Source organism: Gobius niger, assembly GCF_951799975.1.
Source record: "Gobius niger genome assembly, chromosome: 11".
Taxonomy (NCBI): Eukaryota; Metazoa; Chordata; class Actinopteri; order Gobiiformes; family Gobiidae; genus Gobius; species Gobius niger.
The window spans coordinates 93,104-112,500 of record NC_136862.1 but is presented as its reverse complement, the minus strand read 5'-3'; the positions used below and the strand labels follow the sequence as shown (position 1 = coordinate 112,500).

Below are 19,397 nucleotides of genomic sequence, written 5' to 3'. Positions count from 1 at the left end.
ACAGGTTTACAACTGAGCTGTAGATGGAGGTTGATCATAAACGTGATGTAAAAAGACATTTGAAAGTAGAAAATCAGATGCTGCTTATACGAAGAGGGACAAAGGCCGATCACCGATATATCGGCCGATCTGAAAAGGGAGAATTGCTCCTGGTGGTTCCAGAGTCAATGATAAACACGGTGAGGCTGCGTTTCAGTTTCATGCAGCTAAAGTCTGGAACAGTCTTCATGAGGATGTAAGACAGGCCTCAACTCTGACAATGTTCAAATCCAGGCTGAAAACAGTTCTTTTTACCCGTGAACATGACTGAAAGTATTTTATCTGCACTCTGGACTTTTACTGTAATTGATACATTTTTATGTTGATGTCCAGAGGAGAAGGAGGTTAGGTAACTCTGTGTGAACGAGCAAGAAAAATAGTGCTCAAGACAGAGCGAGTCAAAACAAGACTTAAAAATGCAGATAACTGAAAGTATTTTATCTGCACTCTTTCCTCTTACTGTAATTGGTTAATTTCATGTTGATGTTTTTATTGATTGTATTTGTTTCTTATATTTTGTGCTGCTTTAACTGTGAAGCTCTTTGAATTGCCTTGTGTTTGAATTGTGCTCTACAAGTAAACCTGCCTTGCCTGATCACGGTGTATCGGCCGATGTGATCGATTGATTTTGTATTTTTGTAACATGTTTGGTGCCCGGTCCAGACGAGGCTGGTATCTTTCACTCACAGGCCTGCAGTGTCACAGGTTAGACTGAGCTGTGTCTCCTCGTCTCATCTTCATTCAGCTTTAGGTTCTTCCTCTTCTCTCCTCTTTATGGACCTCACGGTGAGTCAGCTGACAGTGGACGTGACGCTGCGGCGCTGGTCTCGAGGAGCAGCAACATTAGAAACGCTTTAATATGTGACATTTACACACATTTCCTTTGATTGAAGCTCAGTTTTTGACCCGTGTTCCTTTGCTGCAGGTCAACAACAACGGCGTGGTGTCTTTTAACGTGCAGGTGAGCCAGTTCACGCCCGAGGCCTTCCCGCTCAGCGACAGCCGCTCCTTCATCGCCCCCTTGTGGGCCGACGTGCACAACGGCATCCGTGGAGACGTGTACTACCGCGAGAGCACGGACGCCGACACACTGGAGCGCGCCACGCAGGACATACGCAAGTACTTCAAGAACCTGCCCGACTTCAGCGCCACCTGGGTGTTCATCGCAACATGGCACCAAGTCACCTTCTACGGCGGCAGCCAAACCACTCCGGTCAGTCCACTGTCCCCCCCGTAACCTTAGGCTTTACCAGAGAGGGAGAGACACTCAGCAAACACTCTGAATCAGAGTCACCTTCTACGGCGGCAGCCAAACCACTCCGGTCAGTCCACTGTCCCCCCGTAACCTTAGGCTTTAGCGGAGAGGGAGAGACACTCAGCAAACACTCTGAATCAGAGTCACCTTCTACGGCGGCAGCCAAACCACTCCGGTCAGTCCACTGTCCCCCCGTAACCTTAGGCTTTAGCGGAGAGGGAGAGACACTCAGCAAACACTCTGAATCAGAGTCACCTGAAGGCGAGCAGCCAAACCACTCCGGTCAGTCCACTGTCCCCCCGTAACCTTAGGCTTTACCAGAGAGGGAGAGACACTCAGCAAACACTCTGAATCAGAGTCACCTGAAGGCGAGCAGCCAAACCACTCCGGTCAGTCCACTGTCCCCCCGTAACCTTAGGCTTTAGCAGAGAGGGAGAGACACTCAGCAAACACTCTGAATCAGAGTCACCTGAAGGCGAGCAGCCAAACCACTCCGGTCAGTCCACTGTCCCCCCGTAACCTTAGGCTTTACCAGAGAGGGAGAGACACTCAGCAAACACTCTGAATCAGAGTCACCTGAAGGCGAGCAGCCAAACCACTCCGGTCAGTCCACTGTCCCCCCGTAACCTTAGGCTTTAGCAGAGAGGGAGAGACACTCAGCAAACACTCTGAATCAGAGTCACCTGAAGGCGAGCAGCCAAACCACTCCGGTCAGTCCACTGTCCCCCCGTAACCTTAGGCTTTAGCAGAGAGGGAGAGACACTCAGCAAACATCAGAGCCAGGACTCTGAATCAGAGTCACCTTAAGGCGATCACATGAAAGTCAAAGTGACGATGTCAGAGTTTCTGCCCGTGGGAGAGGACATTTTTACCTTTTGGAAAAGTTCGCCCTGAGGTCTTTCTTGTCCATAGAAATGGATCAAACAGGCTTCCAGATTGTGCTCAATAACAAAGGTCGAAAACTGGCGTGTCCAGGGAAAAGTCCAGGACTCCCGTGAAAAAGAGGTTTTTAATCTCAATGGGACTTTCCTGTTAAAAAAGGTTAAAAAATAAATGAATACAAAATCAAATGATAGAAACAAATTCATCAACATGAGCCATGTTTTGTAGAATGGACATTAAACGCCGCAGTGTCTGATTCAGGTGAAGAACTGACGCTGAAACAGTTCCATTGGAGCGTGACTTAAACCCGCAGACTGTAAAAGGACGTATTGTGGCCGAATTCTTTCTGTAACCGCGAGGAAACAGATCTGGCTTCGGAAACTCCTGGATCTTCTGGACTTTCCATTGAAATGTGTTCGGGTTAGAGAGGCCTCGCTCCTCACCTGAGTGTGAAGCCTCCCACTCTGACAAGAAACCAAAGAAACACAGTTAGCATTAGCAGTTAGCATTAGCAGTTAGCAATAGCATTAGCAGTTAGCAATAGCAGTTAGCAATAGCAGTTAGCATTAGCAGTTAGCATTAGCAGTTATCAATAACAGTTAGCATTAGCAGTTAGCAATAACAGTTAGCAATAGCAGTTAGCATTAGCATGAGCATCACATTCTGACAGCCTTTTCTGTGACTGTTTTGTGTGAAGGTGAACACGTTCCAGTCGGTGCTAATATCTGACGGCGCCGCCTACTTTAGCATGTTCAACTACGGAGAGATCACATGGAGCACAGGCACCGCCTCCGGAGGAGACCCCCTCACCGGGCTGGGCGGGACCACCGCACAGGTAACTCCACCCCCTCACCGGGCTGGGCGGGACCACCGCGCAGGTAACTCCACCCCCTCACCGGGCGGGACCACCGCGCAGGTAACTCCACCCCCTCACCGGGCTGGGCGGGACCACCGCGCAGGTAACTCCACCCCCTCACCGGGCTGGGCGGGACCACCGCACAGGTAACTCCACCCCCTCACCGGGCGGGACCACCGCACAGGTAACTCCACCCCCTCACCGGGCGGGACCACCGCACAGGTAACTCCACCCCCTCACCGGGCGGGACCACCGCACAGGTAACTCCACCCCCTCACCGGGCGGGACCACCGCGCAGGTAACTCCACCCCCTCACCGGGCTGGGCGGGACCACCGCACAGGTAACCCCACCCCCTCACCGGGCTGGGCGGGACCATCGCACAGGTAACTCCACCCCCTCACCGGGCTGGGCGGGACCACCGCACAGGTAACTCCACCCCCTCACCGGGCTGGGCGGGACCACCGCACAGGTAACTCCACCCACTCACCGGGCTGGGCGGGACCACCGCGCAGGTAACTCCACCCCCTCACCGGGCTGGGCGGGACCACCACACAGGTAACTCCACCCCCTCACCGGGCTGGGCGGGACCACCACACAGGTAACTCCACCCCCTCACCGGGCTGGGCGGGACCACCGCACAGGTAACTCCACCCCCTCACCGGGCTGGGCGGGACCACCTTTTTAGCTTAGTTTTTAACTGACATCTCGTTATTTCGTCCTAATATAAAACACATGTGGAGTTTCTGCCGCGCTTTGTTTTACATGATGTCATCTGTAACTTTGTGAAACCCTTCGGTGTGAAAAGCACTGAAAATAAAGTAGTGAAACTGTAGGAGGTTTACTGTAAACCCTCCTACAGTAAACCTCCTACAGTAAACCTCCTACTGTAAACCTCCGACAGTCTCTTTCTGCTTCACGACGCCGTTCACACCTGCTTTGTTTCACATCTGCTTTGTTTCACATCTGGTTTGTTTCACACCTGGTTTGTTTCACACCTGGTTTGTTTCACATCTGGTTTGTTTCACATCTGCTTTGTTTCACATCTGGTTTGTTTCACACCTGGTTTGTTTCACACCTGCTTTGTTTCACACCTGCTTTGTTTCACACCTGCTTTGTTTCACATCTGGTTTGTTTCACATCTGGTTTGTTTCACACCTGCTTTGTTTCACACCTGCTTTGTTTCACACCTGCTTTGTTTCACATCTGCTTTGTTTCACACCTGCTTTGTTTCACATCTGGTTTGTTTCACACCTGCTTTGTTTCACACCTGCTTTGTTTCCAGTCGGGGTTTAACGGCGGGGACATCGGGCACTTCTTTAACCTTCCCGGGTCTCGTTCCAACGACGTGGTGAACATCGAGCAGACGACCAACGTCAACCTGCCCGGACGCTGGGTGTTCCGGGTCGACACGGAGCTCATCGACCCGGCCAACGGCTGCAGCTACAACGGTACGAGAGGCGCAATCACGAGGGCGAGACACGTGCGATAGCGAGGGTTAGAAATGTGCAATAACGAGGGCGAGAAATGTGCAATAGTGACTGTGAAAGCTGAAAGAAGCTCTGCAAAGGGAACGAGGCTCTTTTCTCTGACCTGGTCTTGTTCTTAGCGGAGCTTCCTCAGGGAGAGGTCAGGAAACCTGCAGACCGGAGGCGCTGCAGATTCAGGACCAGGACCAGATCTCAGGCCTGGCTGATCCTGAACATGGTGTTGGGACGTCCTAAGTCACCTCACCTTCACCAAGCACATTTTCTCCAGTTCAGTTTTACCCAAATTTAAAAGCTTTGTGACTGGTTACAGCGCACCACCTCATTTGAAAACTAAGACCTTCAAAACAAAAAATGCATCTTTATTGGAGTTGTTGCCCTGTAATTGTCACTTTTTTCTCGTATTTTTGGTGCTATTTTGTCACGTTTTCGTCACGTTTTCGTCACGTTATTGTTGCGTTTTCACATTCAGGCATGTCTCGATATTTTGTTGCTTTTCTAAAGAAGCTTTCAGATTTTGTTAAAGTCAAACTGGAGAAAATGTGCTCGGTTAAGGCGGGGCTAAGACGTTTACCTGTTTGACATTTCGCTTCTTCCTCAGCTCCAAATGTCCTCTCTTTAGCAGCAGGCTGATCGGGGGTTGGTGGAGCTTCATGGAATAGGTTCAGTTGCTTCATGACCTTCTCAGGTGTCTCTCCTAAACCCGTGTGGCGTTGCAGGGCGGTACTACCGGCGTGGGGAGGTGTTCTGGCTGTCGGAGCGCTGCTCGCAGAGGTGCCGCTGCCTGGACGTGGATAACGAGGTGCGGTGTGAGGAGGTGCCGTGCGGGCAGCTGGAGACGTGCGAGCTGCTGGAGGGGGCCTTCTACTGCCAGCCCACGCGCACCAGCACCTGCGTGGTGTTCGGCGACCCGCACTACCACACCTTCGACGGCTTCCTCTACCACTTCCAGGGCACGTGCTCGTACCTGCTGGCGCGGCCGTGCTGGGAGGGCACCGGGCTGCCCTTCTTCAGCGTGGAGGCCAAGAATGAGAACCGCGGGCTGGCGTCGGTGTCCTGGCTGCGAGACGTGACGGTGGAGGTGTACGGGCACCGCGTGATGCTGCCCAAGGGCACGTTCGGGACGGTCCAGGTGAGACTCGTCTTTCAAGGTATGTCTTTCTACAAGACTCATGCGGAGATCGGAATATCACATCGTAGCTACAGTTACGCGTGTTCGTTGATCCCAAGGTCCGAGGAGAAACCACCAGAATTCAGTAGCTTTAGTCAAAGAAGATTTATTCCCTATAACAATTACAATTCTAAACACAGGTTATCTGAATGCTAAAGTCCCGAACAATATACACGGTGCTCGAACGGGGCGTCCCAGGAAACTGCGCCGTCTAACTGCACCGTCTGACTGCGCTCTTACAAATATATATCAGAGAAAATGAGACTTTTACGAAGAGATAGAAGATGGGCGGAGCTCGGGCCGAGGTCATCAGGCCTTTTCTCTCAGTAGTTTTCCACTAGAAGTGTCTTCCTGATGCCTTATTTGGAGTTATTTTTCACAGCTCCGGTGAGGGCACCGAACGTCTCCACAGGTTTGAGCAAAAGAATATGGGGTATTGTTACAGCGATGTGCGTGTGAAAAGACTGGTTTCAACTGAAACTTAAAGCACATAGATTAAACTCATAAAAAACATTCAATAGTATTATAAAATATAACATTAGCTAAAAATCATTTATTTCCCACAAGCTTTACCCTAATGTAAAAGCTTCTGACCTGGAGCTTACAGCCTATAGGCCAGTCTAAGCCTCATTTGAAAGCCAAGACTCTTTCCTTATATTGTCACCACTTTTTCGTCACCTGTTGTGTTGCATTTTTGCTGCTGTTTTAACGCTTTAAGATTTGGGTAAAGCCTAACGGGACCAAATGTTCTTGGTTTAGAGGTTCTTCAGACACGCTGCTCTGACACTGGCCTTACTGTAACATGAGCCTGTGTGGCGCCCCCAGGTGGACGGCCGGATGAAGACGCTGCCCGTGCAGCTGCAGCTGGGCGCGGTGAAGGTGTACCAGTCGGGCGTGGCCGTCGCCTTGGAGACGGACTTCGGGCTGTTGGTGACGTACGACGGGCAGCATTACGCCTCCATCTCTCTGCCCAGCTCCTACTTCAACAACACGTGCGGCCTGTGCGGAAACTACAACGACGACCCGGCCGACGACCCGCTGCTGCCCGACGGCTCGCTGGCGGAGAGCGTGGTGGAGCTGGGCGGCGGCTGGCGGGCGGAGGACACGGACTGGCGCTGCACCGACGGCTGCGCGCAGAACTGCAGCGTGTGCGACCCGGCGGCCGAGGCCTTCTACTTCCGCCCGGACTACTGCGGCGTCATCAACAAGACGGACGGGCCGTTCAGGGACTGCCGCGCCGTGGTCGACCCCACCGCCTTCGTCTACAGCTGCGTGTACGACATGTGCAGTAACCGTGACAACATCACCACGCTGTGCCAGGCCATCCAGGCCTACGCCCTGGCCTGCCAGGCGCTGGGAGTCACCATCCGGCCCTGGAGGACCCGCAACTTCTGTGGTGAGGACTCACGCACACACACGCAACTCACACACACGCAACTTCTGTGGTGAGGACTCACGCACACGAAACTCACACACGCATACACACACACGCACACGCAACTCACACACGTATACACACACGCAACTTCTGTGGTGAGGACTCACGCACACGAAACTCACACACGCACACGCACACGCACACGCAACTCACACACGCACACGCAACTCACACACGCACACGCAACTCACACACGCACACGCATACACACACACGCACACGCATACACACACATGCACACGCAACTCACACACGCACACGCAACTCACACACGTATACACACACACGCAACTTCTGTGGTGAGGACTCACACACGCACACACAACCTAACCTTCGCGACCTAAAGAAAACGTTCGCCTCGTTCAGCCGGGGTTTGGACGGGACGTCAGTGAAAGCATCACGGCTTTAGTCGGAATCATTTCCACCACTGTGTTATTTGGTTTTTCTTCCACAAAGACCTGGTTCTGTTTCCTGTAGCGTCACAGCGCCTCACACTGGCCTGGCAGGTGAATCGCAGCAGTTTTACAAACCAGTGAATCTGTGTTTGTCTTTGTGCGGATAAAGCTTTAACGTCTGTGTGTCATAGATTTAAAGGAACAGTTCATACTGTGACATGTTCTTAGACGAGTTGATGTGTACCTGTCTGGTCTGTGGGCGTGACTGAGGCCACGCCCACAGACCAGACAGGTGCACATCAACCCTCAGCTCAGGTAAGAACATCTCTCAGTATGTAAAAACTATTCCTTGAAGGTCTCGACAGGTCTGACCTCCGTGTCATGTACGTCTCCTTTGCAGCGCTGACGTGTCCAGAGTTCAGCCAATACCAGATCTGCACCAGCGCATGCCCCGCCTCCTGCCCTGACCTCACGTCGCCGCTGTACTGCGCTCACCCGTGCACCGAGGGCTGCCAGTGCGACGCGGGCTTCGTCCTGAGCGGCAGCCGCTGCGTTCTGCGCGAGGACTGTGGCTGCGAATACAACGGCGCGTACTACCCGCTGAACGCCACCTTCTGGGCGGGGCCTGCCGGCGAGGAGTGCGTGCTGCGCTGCGCCTGCGGGTCCGACGGAGAGGTGGCCTGCTTTAACGAGTCGTGCAGAGACGGCGAGGTGTGCGCGGCGGAGGCGGGGCTTCAGGGCTGTTACCCGCGTCGGGAGGGCGTGTGCTCCGTCACACAGACCGCCATGACGTCGTCCTTCGACGGCTCACACCTGCCGTTCCCCGAGGACAGCGCCCTCTACCTGCTGAAGCTGTGCGGCCCGGTGCCCGTGAACGGCTCCATGGTGGAGGTGAAGATGGCGAGGCGTCTGCTCAACAAAGGCTCGTCCTGGAAACGGCCCGTCATCGTCACCGTCGCCAACGTGGAGGCGCAGATGGGCGGAGCCGACTTCCACATCGTCAAGGTGAGTTTTACCTTTCACTAAACGCAGTCGACTGGACTGGGCTGATTCTGTCGTCCGAAACATCCCAGTCCAGTCGACGGCGTTTAAAGTCTATGCTGTGATGGAAAAGTCCTGGAAGACTGAGAGCCTTCACCAACATTTTCAAAATCACAAACAAAGAGATGAAGAAGTACTTTTGAAGTGGACGCTGGTTCAGTCTGTGCATGTTAAGTCCCGCCCCCAGACTCTGCATTTCAGGCTTTGCCCAAACTAACCATAACTAACCATAACTAACCATAACTAACCATAACTAACCCAAACTAACCATAACTAACCATAACTAACCCAAACTAACCCTAACCCTAACCCTAACCCTAACGAACCCAAACTAACCATAACGAACCATAACTAACCATAACTAACCCAAACTAACCCTAACTAACCCAAACTAACCATAACTAACCCAAACTAACCCTAACCCTAACCCTAACCCTAACCCTAACCCTAACCCTAACCCTAACCCTAACCCTAACCCTAACCCTAACCCTAACCCTAACGAACCCAAACGAACCCAAACTAACCCTAACCCTAACCCTAACCCTAACCCAAACGAACCCAAACGAACCATAACTAACCCTAGTTAACCCAACTCTAGTTTCTGAAAGATAGAACCGTTACAGGTGAACACGTCTCTCTCTCTAACCCGTGTTTCCGTTACAGGTGAACACGTCTCCTCTGTCTAACCCGTGTTTCCGTTACAGGTGAACACGTCTCTCTCTCTGACCCGTGTTTCCGTTGCAGGTGAACACGTCTCCTCTGTCTAACCCGTGTTTCCGTTACAGGTGAACACGTCTCTCTCTCTGACCCGTGTTTCCGTTACAGGTGAACACGTCTCTCTCTCTAACCCGTGTTTCCGTTACAGGTGAACACGTCTCCTCTGTCTAACCCGTGTTTCCGTTACAGGTGAACACGTCTCTCTCTCTGACCCGTGTTTCCGTTGCAGGTGAACACGTCTCCTCTGTCTAACCCGTGTTTCCGTTACAGGTGAACACGTCTCTCTCTCTGACCCGTGTTTCCGTTACAGGTGAACACGTCTCGCCTCTCTAACCCGTGTTTCCGTTACAGGTGAACACGTCTCCTCTCTCTAACCCGTGTTTCCGTTACAGGTGAACACGTCTCTCTCTCTGACCCGTGTTTCCGTTACAGGTGAACACGTCTCGCCTCTCTGACCCGTGTTTCCGTTACAGGTGAACACGTCTCGCCTCTCTAACCCGTGTTTCCGTTACAGGTGAACACGTCTCCTCTCTCTAACCCGTGTTTCCGTTACAGGTGAACACGTCTCCTCTCTCTGACCCGTGTTTCCGTTACAGGTGAACACGTCTCTCTCTCTAACCCGTGTTTCCGTTACAGGTGAACACGTCTCTCTCTCTGACCCGTGTTTCCGTTACAGGTGAACACGTCTCTCTCTCTAACCCGTGTTTCCGTTACAGGTGAACACGTCTCTCTCTCTGACCCGTGTTTCCGTTACAGGTGAACACGTCTCTCTCTCTAACCCGTGTTTCCGTTACAGGTGAACACGGCTCCTCTGTCTAACCCGTGTTTCCGTTACAGGTGAACACGTCTCTCTCTCTGACCCGTGTTTCCGTTACAGGTGAACACGTCTCTCTCTCTGACCCGTGTTCCCGTTACAGGTGAACACGTCTCTCTCTCTGACCCGTGTTTCCGTTACAGGTGAACACGTCTCTCTCTCTGACCCGTGTTTCCGTTACAGGTGAACACGTCTCCTCTGTCTAACCCGTGTTTCCGTTACAGGTGAACACGGCTCCTCTGTCTAACCCGTGTTTCCGTTACAGGTGAACACGTCTCTCTCTCTGACCCGTGTTTCCGTTACAGGTGAACACGTCTCTCTCTCTAACCCGTGTTTCCGTTACAGGTGAACACGTCTCTCTCTCTGACCCGTGTTTCCGTTACAGGTGAACACGGCTCCTCTGTCTAACCCGTGTTTCCGTTACAGGTGAACACGTCTCTCTCTCTGACCCGTGTTTCCGTTACAGGTGAACACGTCTCGCCTCTCTAACCCGTGTTTCCGTTACAGGTGAACACGTCTCTCTCTCTGACCCGTGTTTCCGTTACAGGTGAACACGTCTCCTCTGTCTAACCCGTGTTTCCGTTACAGGTGAACACGTCTCCTCTCTCTGACCCGTGTTTCCGTTACAGGTGAACACGTCTCGCCTCTCTAACCTCCGTGTTTCCGTTACAGGTGAACACGTCTCCTCTGTCTGACCCGTGTTTCCGTTACAGGTGAACACGTCTCTCTCTCTAACCCGTGTTTCCGTTACAGGTGAACACGTCTCTCTCTCTAACCCGTGTTTCCGTTACAGGTGAACACGTCTCTCTCTCTGACCCGTGTTTCCATCACAGGTGAACACGTCTCTCTCTCTGACCCGTGTTTCCGTTACAGGTGAACACGTCTCTCTCTCTGACCCGTGTTTCCGTTACAGGTGAACACGTCTCTCTCTCTGACCCGTGTTTCCGTTACAGGTGAACACGTCTCGCCTCTCTGACCCGTGTTTCCGTTACAGGTGAACACGTCTCTCTCTCTGACCCGTGTTTCCGTTACAGGTGAACACGTCTCGCCTCTCTAACCTCCGTGTTTCCGTTACAGGTGAACACGTCTCTCTCTCTGACCCGTGTTTCCGTTACAGGTGAACACGTCTCTCTCTCTGACCCGTGTTTCCGTTACAGGTGAACACGTCTCCTCTCTCTGACCCGTGTTTCCGTTACAGGTGAACACGGCTCTCTCTCTGACCCGTGTTTCCGTTACAGGTGAACACGTCTCCTCTCTCTGACCCGTGTTTCCGTTACAGGTGAACACGTCTCTCTCTCTGACCCGTGTTTCCGTTACAGGTGAACACGTCTCTCTCTCTGACCCGTGTTTCCGTTACAGGTGAACACGTCTCTCTCTCTGACCCGTGTTCCCGTTACAGGTGAACACGTCTCCTCTCTCTGACCCGTGTTTCCGTTACAGGTGAACACGGCTCCTCTGTCTAACCCGTGTTTCCGTTACAGGTGAACACGTCTCCTCTCTCTGACCCGTGTTTCCGTTACAGGTGAACACGTCTCTCTCTCTAACCCGTGTTTCCGTTACAGGTGAACACGGCTCCTCTCTCTAACCCGTGTTTCCGTTACAGGTGAACACGTCTCTCTCTCTAACCCGTGTTTCCGTTACAGGTGAACACGTCTCTCTGTCTGACACGTGTTTCCGTTACAGGTGAACACGGCTCCTCTGTCTAACCCGTGTTTCCGTTACAGGTGAACACGGCTCTCTCTCTGACCCGTGTTTCCGTTACAGGTGAACACGTCTCCTCTCTCTGACCCGTGTTTCCGTTACAGGTGAACACGTCTCTCTCTCTGACCCGTGTTTCCGTGACAGGTGAACACGTCTCTCTCTCTGACCCGTGTTTCCGTTACAGGTGAACACGTCTCTCTCTCTAACCCGTGTTTCCGTTACAGGTGAACACGTCTCTCTCTCTGACCCGTGTTTCCGTTACAGGTGAACACGTCTCTCTCTCTGACCCGTGTTCCCGTTACAGGTGAACACGTCTCTCTCTCTAACCCGTGTTTCCGTTACAGGTGAACACGTCTCGCCTCTCTAACCCGTGTTTCCGTTACAGGTGAACACGTCTCTCTCTCTAACCCGTGTTTCCGTTACAGGTGAACACGTCTCGCCTCTCTAACCTCCGTGTTTCCGTTACAGGTGAACACGTCTCTCTCTCTAACCCGTGTTTCCGTTACAGGTGAACACGTCTCTCTCTCTAACCCGTGTTTCCGTTACAGGTGAACACGTCTCTCTCTCTAACCTCCGTGTTTCCGTTACAGGTGAACACGTCTCTCTCTCTAACCCGTGTTTCCGTTACAGGTGAACACGTCTCTCTCTCTAACATCCGTGTTTCCGTTACAGGTGAACACGTCTCTCTCTCTGACCCGTGTTTCCGTTACAGGTGAACACGTCTCTCTCTCTGACCCGTGTTTCCGTTACAGGTGAACACGGCTCCTCTGTCTAACCCGTGTTTCCGTTACAGGTGAACACGTCTCTCTCTCTGACCCGTGTTTCCGTTACAGGTGAACACGTCTCCTCTGTCTAACCCGTGTTTCCGTTACAGGTGAACACGTCTCTCTCTCTGACCCATGTTTCTGTTACAGGTGAACACGGCTCCTCTGTCTGACCTGTGTTTCCGTTACAGGTGAACACGTCTCTCTCTCTGACCCATGTTTCCGTTACAGGTGAACACGGCTCCTCTGTCTAACCCGTGTTTCCGTTACAGGTGAACACGTCTCTCTCTCTGACCCGTGTTTCCGTTACAGGTGAACACGTCTCCTCTGTCTGACCCGTGTTTCCGTTACAGGTGAACACGTCTCCTCTCTCTGACCCGTGTTTCCGTTACAGGTGAACACGTCTCCTCTCTCTGACCCGTGTTTCCGTTACAGGTGAACACGTCTCTCTCTCTGACCCGTGTTTCCGTTACAGGTGAACACGTCTCTCTCTCTGACCCATGTTTCCGTTACAGGTGAACACGGCTCCTCTGTCTAACCCGTGTTTCCGTTACAGGTGAACACGTCTCTCTCTCTAACCCGTGTTTCCGTTACAGGTGAACACGGCTCCTCTGTCTGACCCGTGTTTCCGTTACAGGTGAACACGTCTCTCTCTCTAACCCGTGTTTCCGTTACAGGTGAACACGTCTCTCTCTCTGACCCATGTTTCCGTTACAGGTGAACACGTCTCTCTCTCTGACCCGTGTTTCCGTTACAGGTGAACACGTCTCGTCTCTCTAACCCGTGTTTCCGTTACAGGTGAACACGTCTCTCTCTCTGACCCATGTTTCCGTTACAGGTGAACACGTCTCTCTCTCTGACCCGTGTTTCCGTTACAGGTGAACACGTCTCTCTCTCTGACCCGTGTTTCCGTTACAGGTGAACACGTCTCTCTCTCTGACCCGTGTTTCCGTTACAGGTGAACACGTCTCTCTCTCTGACCCGTGTTTCCGTTACAGGTGAACACGGCTCCTCTGTCTAACCCGTGTTTCCGTTACAGGTGAACACGTCTCTCTGTCTGACCCGTGTTTCCGTTACAGGTGAACACGTCTCTCTCTCTGACCCGTGTTTCCGTTACAGGTGAACACGTCTCTCTCTCTGACCCGTGTTTCCGTTACAGGTGAACACGTCTCTCTCTCTAACCCGTGTTTCCGTTACAGGTGAACACGTCTCTCTCTCTGACCCGTGTTTCCGTTACAGGTGAACACGTCTCTCTCTCTGACCCGTGTTTCCGTTACAGGTGAACACGTCTCTCTCTCTAACCCGTGTTTCCGTTACAGGTGAACACGTCTCTCTCTCTGACCCGTGTTTCCGTTACAGGTGAACACGTCTCCTCTGTCTGACCCGTGTTTCCGTTACAGGTGAACACGTCTCTCTCTCTAACCTCCGTGTTTCCGTTACAGGTGAACACGTCTCTCTCTCTGACCCGTGTTTCCGTTACAGGTGAACACGTCTCCTCTGTCTAACCCGTGTTTCCGTTACAGGTGAACACGTCTCTCTCTCTGACCCGTGTTTCCGTTACAGGTGAACACGTCTCTCTCTCTAACCCGTGTTTCCGTTACAGGTGAACACGGCTCCTCTGTCTGACCTGTGTTTCCGTTACAGGAGAACACGGCTCCTCTGTCTGACCTGTGTTTCCGTTACAGGAGAACACGGCTCCTCTGTCTGACCTGTGTTTCCGTTACAGGAGAACACGGCTCCTCTGTCTGACCTGTGTTTCCGTTACAGGTGAACACGTCTCCTCTGTCTAACCCGTGTTTCCGTTACAGGTGAACACGTCTCTCTCTCTAACCCGTGTTTCCGTTACAGGTGAACACGGCTCCTCTGTCTAACCCGTGTTTCCGTTACAGGTGAACACGTCTCTCTCTCTAACCCGTGTTTCCGTTACAGGTGAACACGGCTCCTCTGTCTGACCCGTGTTTCCGTTACAGGTGAACACGGCTCCTCTGTCTGACCTGTGTTTCCGTTACAGGAGAACACGTCTCTCTCTCTGACCCGTGTTTCCGTTACAGGTGAACACGTCTCCTCTCTCTAACCCGTGTTCCCGTTACAGGTGAACACGTCTCTCTCTCTGACCCGTGTTTCCGTTACAGGTGAACACGTCTCTCTCTCTGACCCGTGTTTCCGTTACAGGTGAACACGTCTCTCTCTCTGACCTGTGTTTCCGTTACAGGAGAACACGTCTCTCTCTCTAACCCGTGTTTCCGTTACAGGTGAACACGTCTCTCTCTCTGACCTGTGTTTCCGTTACAGGTGAACACGTCTCTCTCTCTGACCCGTGTTTCCGTTACAGGTGAACACGTCTCTCTCTCTAACCCGTGTTTCCGTTACAGGTGAACACGTCTCTCTCTCTGACCTGTGTTTCCGTTACAGGTGAACACGTCTCCTCTCTCTGACCCGTGTTTCCGTTACAGGTGAACACGTCTCTCTCTCTGACCCGTGTTTCCGTTACAGGTGAACACGTCTCCTCTGTCTGACCCGTGTTTCCGTTACAGGTGAACACGTCTCTCTCTCTGACCCGTGTTTCCGTTACAGGTGAACACGGCTCCTCTGTCTGACCCGTGTTTCCGTTACAGGTGAACACGTCTCTCTCTCTGACCCGTGTTTCCGTTACAGGTGAACACGTCTCCTCTGTCTAACCCGTGTTTCCGTTACAGGTGAACACGTCTCCTCTCTCTGACCTGTGTTTCCGTTACAGGTGAACACGTCTCCTCTCTCTGACCTGTGTTTCCGTTACAGGTGAACACGTCTCCTCTGTCTGACCCGTGTTTCCGTTACAGGTGAACACGTCTCTCTCTCTGACCCGTGTTTCCGTTACAGGTGAACACGTCTCTCTCTCTGACCCGTGTTTCCGTTACAGGTGAACACGTCTCTCTCTCTGACCTGTGTTTCCGTTACAGGTGAACACGTCTCTCTCTCTGACCCGTGTTTCCGTTACAGGTGAACACGTCTCTCTCTCTGACCTGTGTTTCCGTTACAGGTGAACACGTCTCTCTCTCTGACCCGTGTTTCCGTTACAGGTGAACACGTCTCTCTCTCTAACCCGTGTTTCCGTTACAGGTGAACACGTCTCTCTCTCTGACCCGTGTTTCCGTTACAGGTGAACACGTCTCCTCTGTCTAACCCGTGTTTCCGTTACAGGTGAACACGTCTCTCTCTCTGACCCGTGTTTCCGTTACAGGTGAACACGTCTCCTCTGTCTAACCCGTGTTTCCGTTACAGGTGAACACGTCTCTCTCTCTGACCCGTGTTTCCGTTACAGGTGAACACGTCTCTCTCTCTGACCCGTGTTTCCGTTACAGGTGAACACGTCTCCTCTGTCTGACCCGTGTTTCCGTTACAGGTGAACACGTCTCTCTCTCTGACCCGTGTTTCCGTTACAGGTGAACACGTCTCCTCTCTCTAACCCGTGTTTCCGTTACAGGTGAACACGTCTCCTCTCTCTGACCCGTGTTTCCGTTACAGGTGAACACGTCTCTCTCTCTGACCCGTGTTTCCGTTACAGGTGAACACGTCTCTCTCTCTAACCCGTGTTTCCGTTACAGGTGAACACGTCTCTCTCTCTGACCCGTGTTTCCGTTACAGGTGAACACGTCTCTCTCTCTGACCCGTGTTTCCGTTACAGGTGAACACGGCTCCTCTGTCTGACCCGTGTTTCCGTTACAGGTGAACACGTCTCTCTCTCTGACCCGTGTTTCCGTTACAGGTGAACACGGCTCCTCTGTCTGACCCGTGTTTCCGTTACAGGTGAACACGTCTCCTCTCTCTAACCCGTGTTTCCGTTACAGGTGAACACGGCTCCTCTGTCTGACCCGTGTTTCCGTTACAGGTGAACACGTCTCTCTCTCTGACCCGTGTTTCCGTTACAGGTGAACACGGCTCCTCTGTCTGACCCGTGTTTCCGTTACAGGTGAACACGGCTCCTCTGTCTGACCCGTGTTTCCGTTACAGGTGAACACGTCTCTCTCTCTGACCCGTGTTTCCGTTACAGGTGAACACGGCTCCTCTCTCTAACCCGTGTTTCCGTTACAGGTGAACACGTCTCTCTCTCTAACCCGTGTTTCCGTTACAGGTGAACACGTCTCCTCTGTCTAACCCGTGTTTCCGTTACAGGTGAACACGTCTCTCTCTCTAACCCGTGTTTCCGTTACAGGTGAACACGTCTCTCTCTCTGACCCGTGTTTCCGTTACAGGTGAACACGTCTCCTCTGTCTGACCCGTGTTTCCGTTACAGGTGAACACGTCTCTCTCTCTAACCCGTGTTTCCGTTACAGGTGAACACGTCTCTCTCTCTAACCCGTGTTTCCGTTACAGGTGAACACGTCTCTCTCTCTGACCCGTGTTTCCGTTACAGGTGAACACGTCTCTCTCTCTGACCCGTGTTTCCGTTACAGGTGAACACGTCTCTCTCTCTGACCCGTGTTTCCGTTACAGGTGAACACGTCTCTCTCTCTAACCCGTGTTTCCGTTACAGGTGAACACGGCTCCTCTGTCTCACCCGTGTTTCCGTTACAGGTGAACACGTCTCTCTCTCTGACCCGTGTTTCCGTTACAGGTGAACACGGCTCCTCTGTCTGACCCGTGTTTCCGTTACAGGTGAACACGTCTCTCTCTCTGACCCGTGTTTCCGTTACAGGTGAACACGTCTCCTCTGTCTGACCCGTGTTTCCGTTACAGGTGAACACGTCTCTCTCTCTAACCTCCGTGTTTCCGTTACAGGTGAACACGTCTCTCTCTCTGACCCGTGTTTCCGTTACAGTTGAACACGGCTCCTCTGTCTGACCCGTGTTTCCGTTACAGGTGAACACGTCTCGCCTCTCTAACCCGTGTTTCCGTTACAGGTGAACACGTCTCTCTCTCTGACCCGTGTTCCCGTTACAGGTGATCACGTCTCTCTCTCTGACCCGTGTTTCCGTTACAGGTGAACACGTCTCTCTCTCTGACCCGTGTTTCCGTTACAGGTGAACACGTCTCTCTCTCTAACCCGTGTTTCCGTTACAGGTGAACACGTCTCTCTCTCTAACCCGTGTTTCCGTTACAGGTGAACACGTCTCTCTCTCTAACCCGTGTTTCCGTTACAGGTGAACACGTCTCGCCTCTCTAACCCGTGTTTCCGTTACAGGTGAACACGTCTCTCTCTCTGACCCGTGTTCCCGTTACAGGTGAACACGTCTCTCTCTCTGACCCGTGTTTCCGTTACAGGTGAACACGTCTCTCTCTCTCTGACCCGTGTTTTCGTTACAGGTGAACACGTCTCTCTCTCTGACCCGTGTTTCCGTTACAGGTGAACACGTCTCCTCTGTCTAACCCGTGTTTCCGTTACAGGTGAACACGTCTCCTCTGTCTAACCCGTGTTTTCGTTACAGGTGAACACGTCTCTCTCTCTGACCCGTGTTTCCGTTACAGGTGAACACGTCTCTCTCTCTGACCCGTGTTTCCGTTACAGGTGAACACGTCTCCTCTGTCTAACCCGTGTTTCCGTTACAGGTGAACACGTCTCCTCTGTCTAACCCGTGTTTTCGTTACAGGTGAACACGTCTCTCTCTCTGACCCGTGTTTCCGTTACAGGTGAACACGTCTCCTCTGTCTAACCCGTGTTTTCGTTACAGGTGAACACGTCTCTCTCTCTGACCCGTGTTTCCGTTACAGGTGAACACGTCTCTCTCTCTAACCCGTGTTTCCATTACAGGTGAACACGTCTCTCTCTCTAACCCGTGTTTCCGTTACAGGTGAACACGTCTCTCTCTCTGACCCGTGTTTCCGTTACAGGTGAACACGTCTCTCTCTCTGACCCGTGTTTCCGTTACAGGTGAACACGTCTCGCCTCTCTAACCCGTGTTTCCGTTACAGGTGAACACGTCTCTCTCTCTGACCCGTGTTCCCGTTACAGGTGAACACGTCTCTCTCTCTGACCCGTGTTTCCGTTACAGGTGAACACGTCTCTCTCTTTAACCTCCGTGTTTCCGTTACAGGTGAACACGTCTCTCTCTCTGACCCGTGTTTCCGTTACAGGTGAACACGTCTCTCTCTCTGACCCGTGTTTCCGTTACAGGTGAACACGTCTCTCTCTCTGACCCGTGTTTCCGTTACAGGTGAACACGTCTCTCTCTCTGACCCGTGTTTCCGTTACAGGTGAACACGTCTCTCTCTCTGACCCGTGTTTCCGTGACAGGTGAACACGTCTCTCTCTCTAACCCGTGTTTCCGTTACAGGTGAACACGTCTCTCTCTCTGACCCGTGTTTCCGTGACAGGTGAACACGGCTCCTCTGTCTAACCCGTGTTTCCGTTACAGGTGAACACGTCTCTCTCTCTCTAACCCGTGTTTCCGTTACAGGTGAACACGTCTCTCTCTCTAACCCGTGTTTCCGTTACAGGTGAACACGTCTCGCCTCTCTGACCCGTGTTTCCGTTACAGGTGAACACGTCTCTCTCTCTAACCCGTGTTTCCGTTACAGGTGAACACGTCTCTCTCTCTAACCCGTGTTTCCGTTACAGGTGAACACGTCTCTCTCTCTGACCCGTGTTTCCGTTACAGGTGAACACGGCTCCTCTGTCTAACCCGTGTTTCCGTTACAGGTGAACACGTCTCTCTCTCTGACCCGTGTTTCCGTTACAGGTGAACACGTCTCTCTCTCTAACCCGTGTTCCCGTTACAGGTGAACACGTCTCTCTCTCTAACCCGTGTTTCCGTTACAGGTGAACACGTCTCTCTCTCTAACCCGTGTTTCCGTTACAGGTGAACACGTCTCGCCTCTCTAACCCGTGTTTCCGTTACAGGTGAACACGTCTCCTCTCTCTA

The 19,397-nt window shown here is 52.4% G+C and overlaps 1 protein-coding gene across 1 annotated transcript in view; it reads left to right on the top strand.

Moving 5' to 3' along the window:
- tecta (tectorin alpha) overlaps nucleotides 1–19,397 on the top strand; it is an 87,906-nt gene that overhangs the window by 17,236 nt on the left and 51,273 nt on the right. Inside the window, exons 3-8 of the mRNA XM_079567006.1 lie at nucleotides 965–1,252; nucleotides 2,874–3,011; nucleotides 4,316–4,481; nucleotides 5,237–5,649; nucleotides 6,514–7,084; nucleotides 7,922–8,526. Coding sequence (XP_079423132.1) covers nucleotides 965–1,252; nucleotides 2,874–3,011; nucleotides 4,316–4,481; nucleotides 5,237–5,649; nucleotides 6,514–7,084; nucleotides 7,922–8,526 — 2,181 coding nt within the window. The remainder of the gene's footprint in view (nucleotides 1–964; nucleotides 1,253–2,873; nucleotides 3,012–4,315; nucleotides 4,482–5,236; nucleotides 5,650–6,513; nucleotides 7,085–7,921; nucleotides 8,527–19,397) is intronic.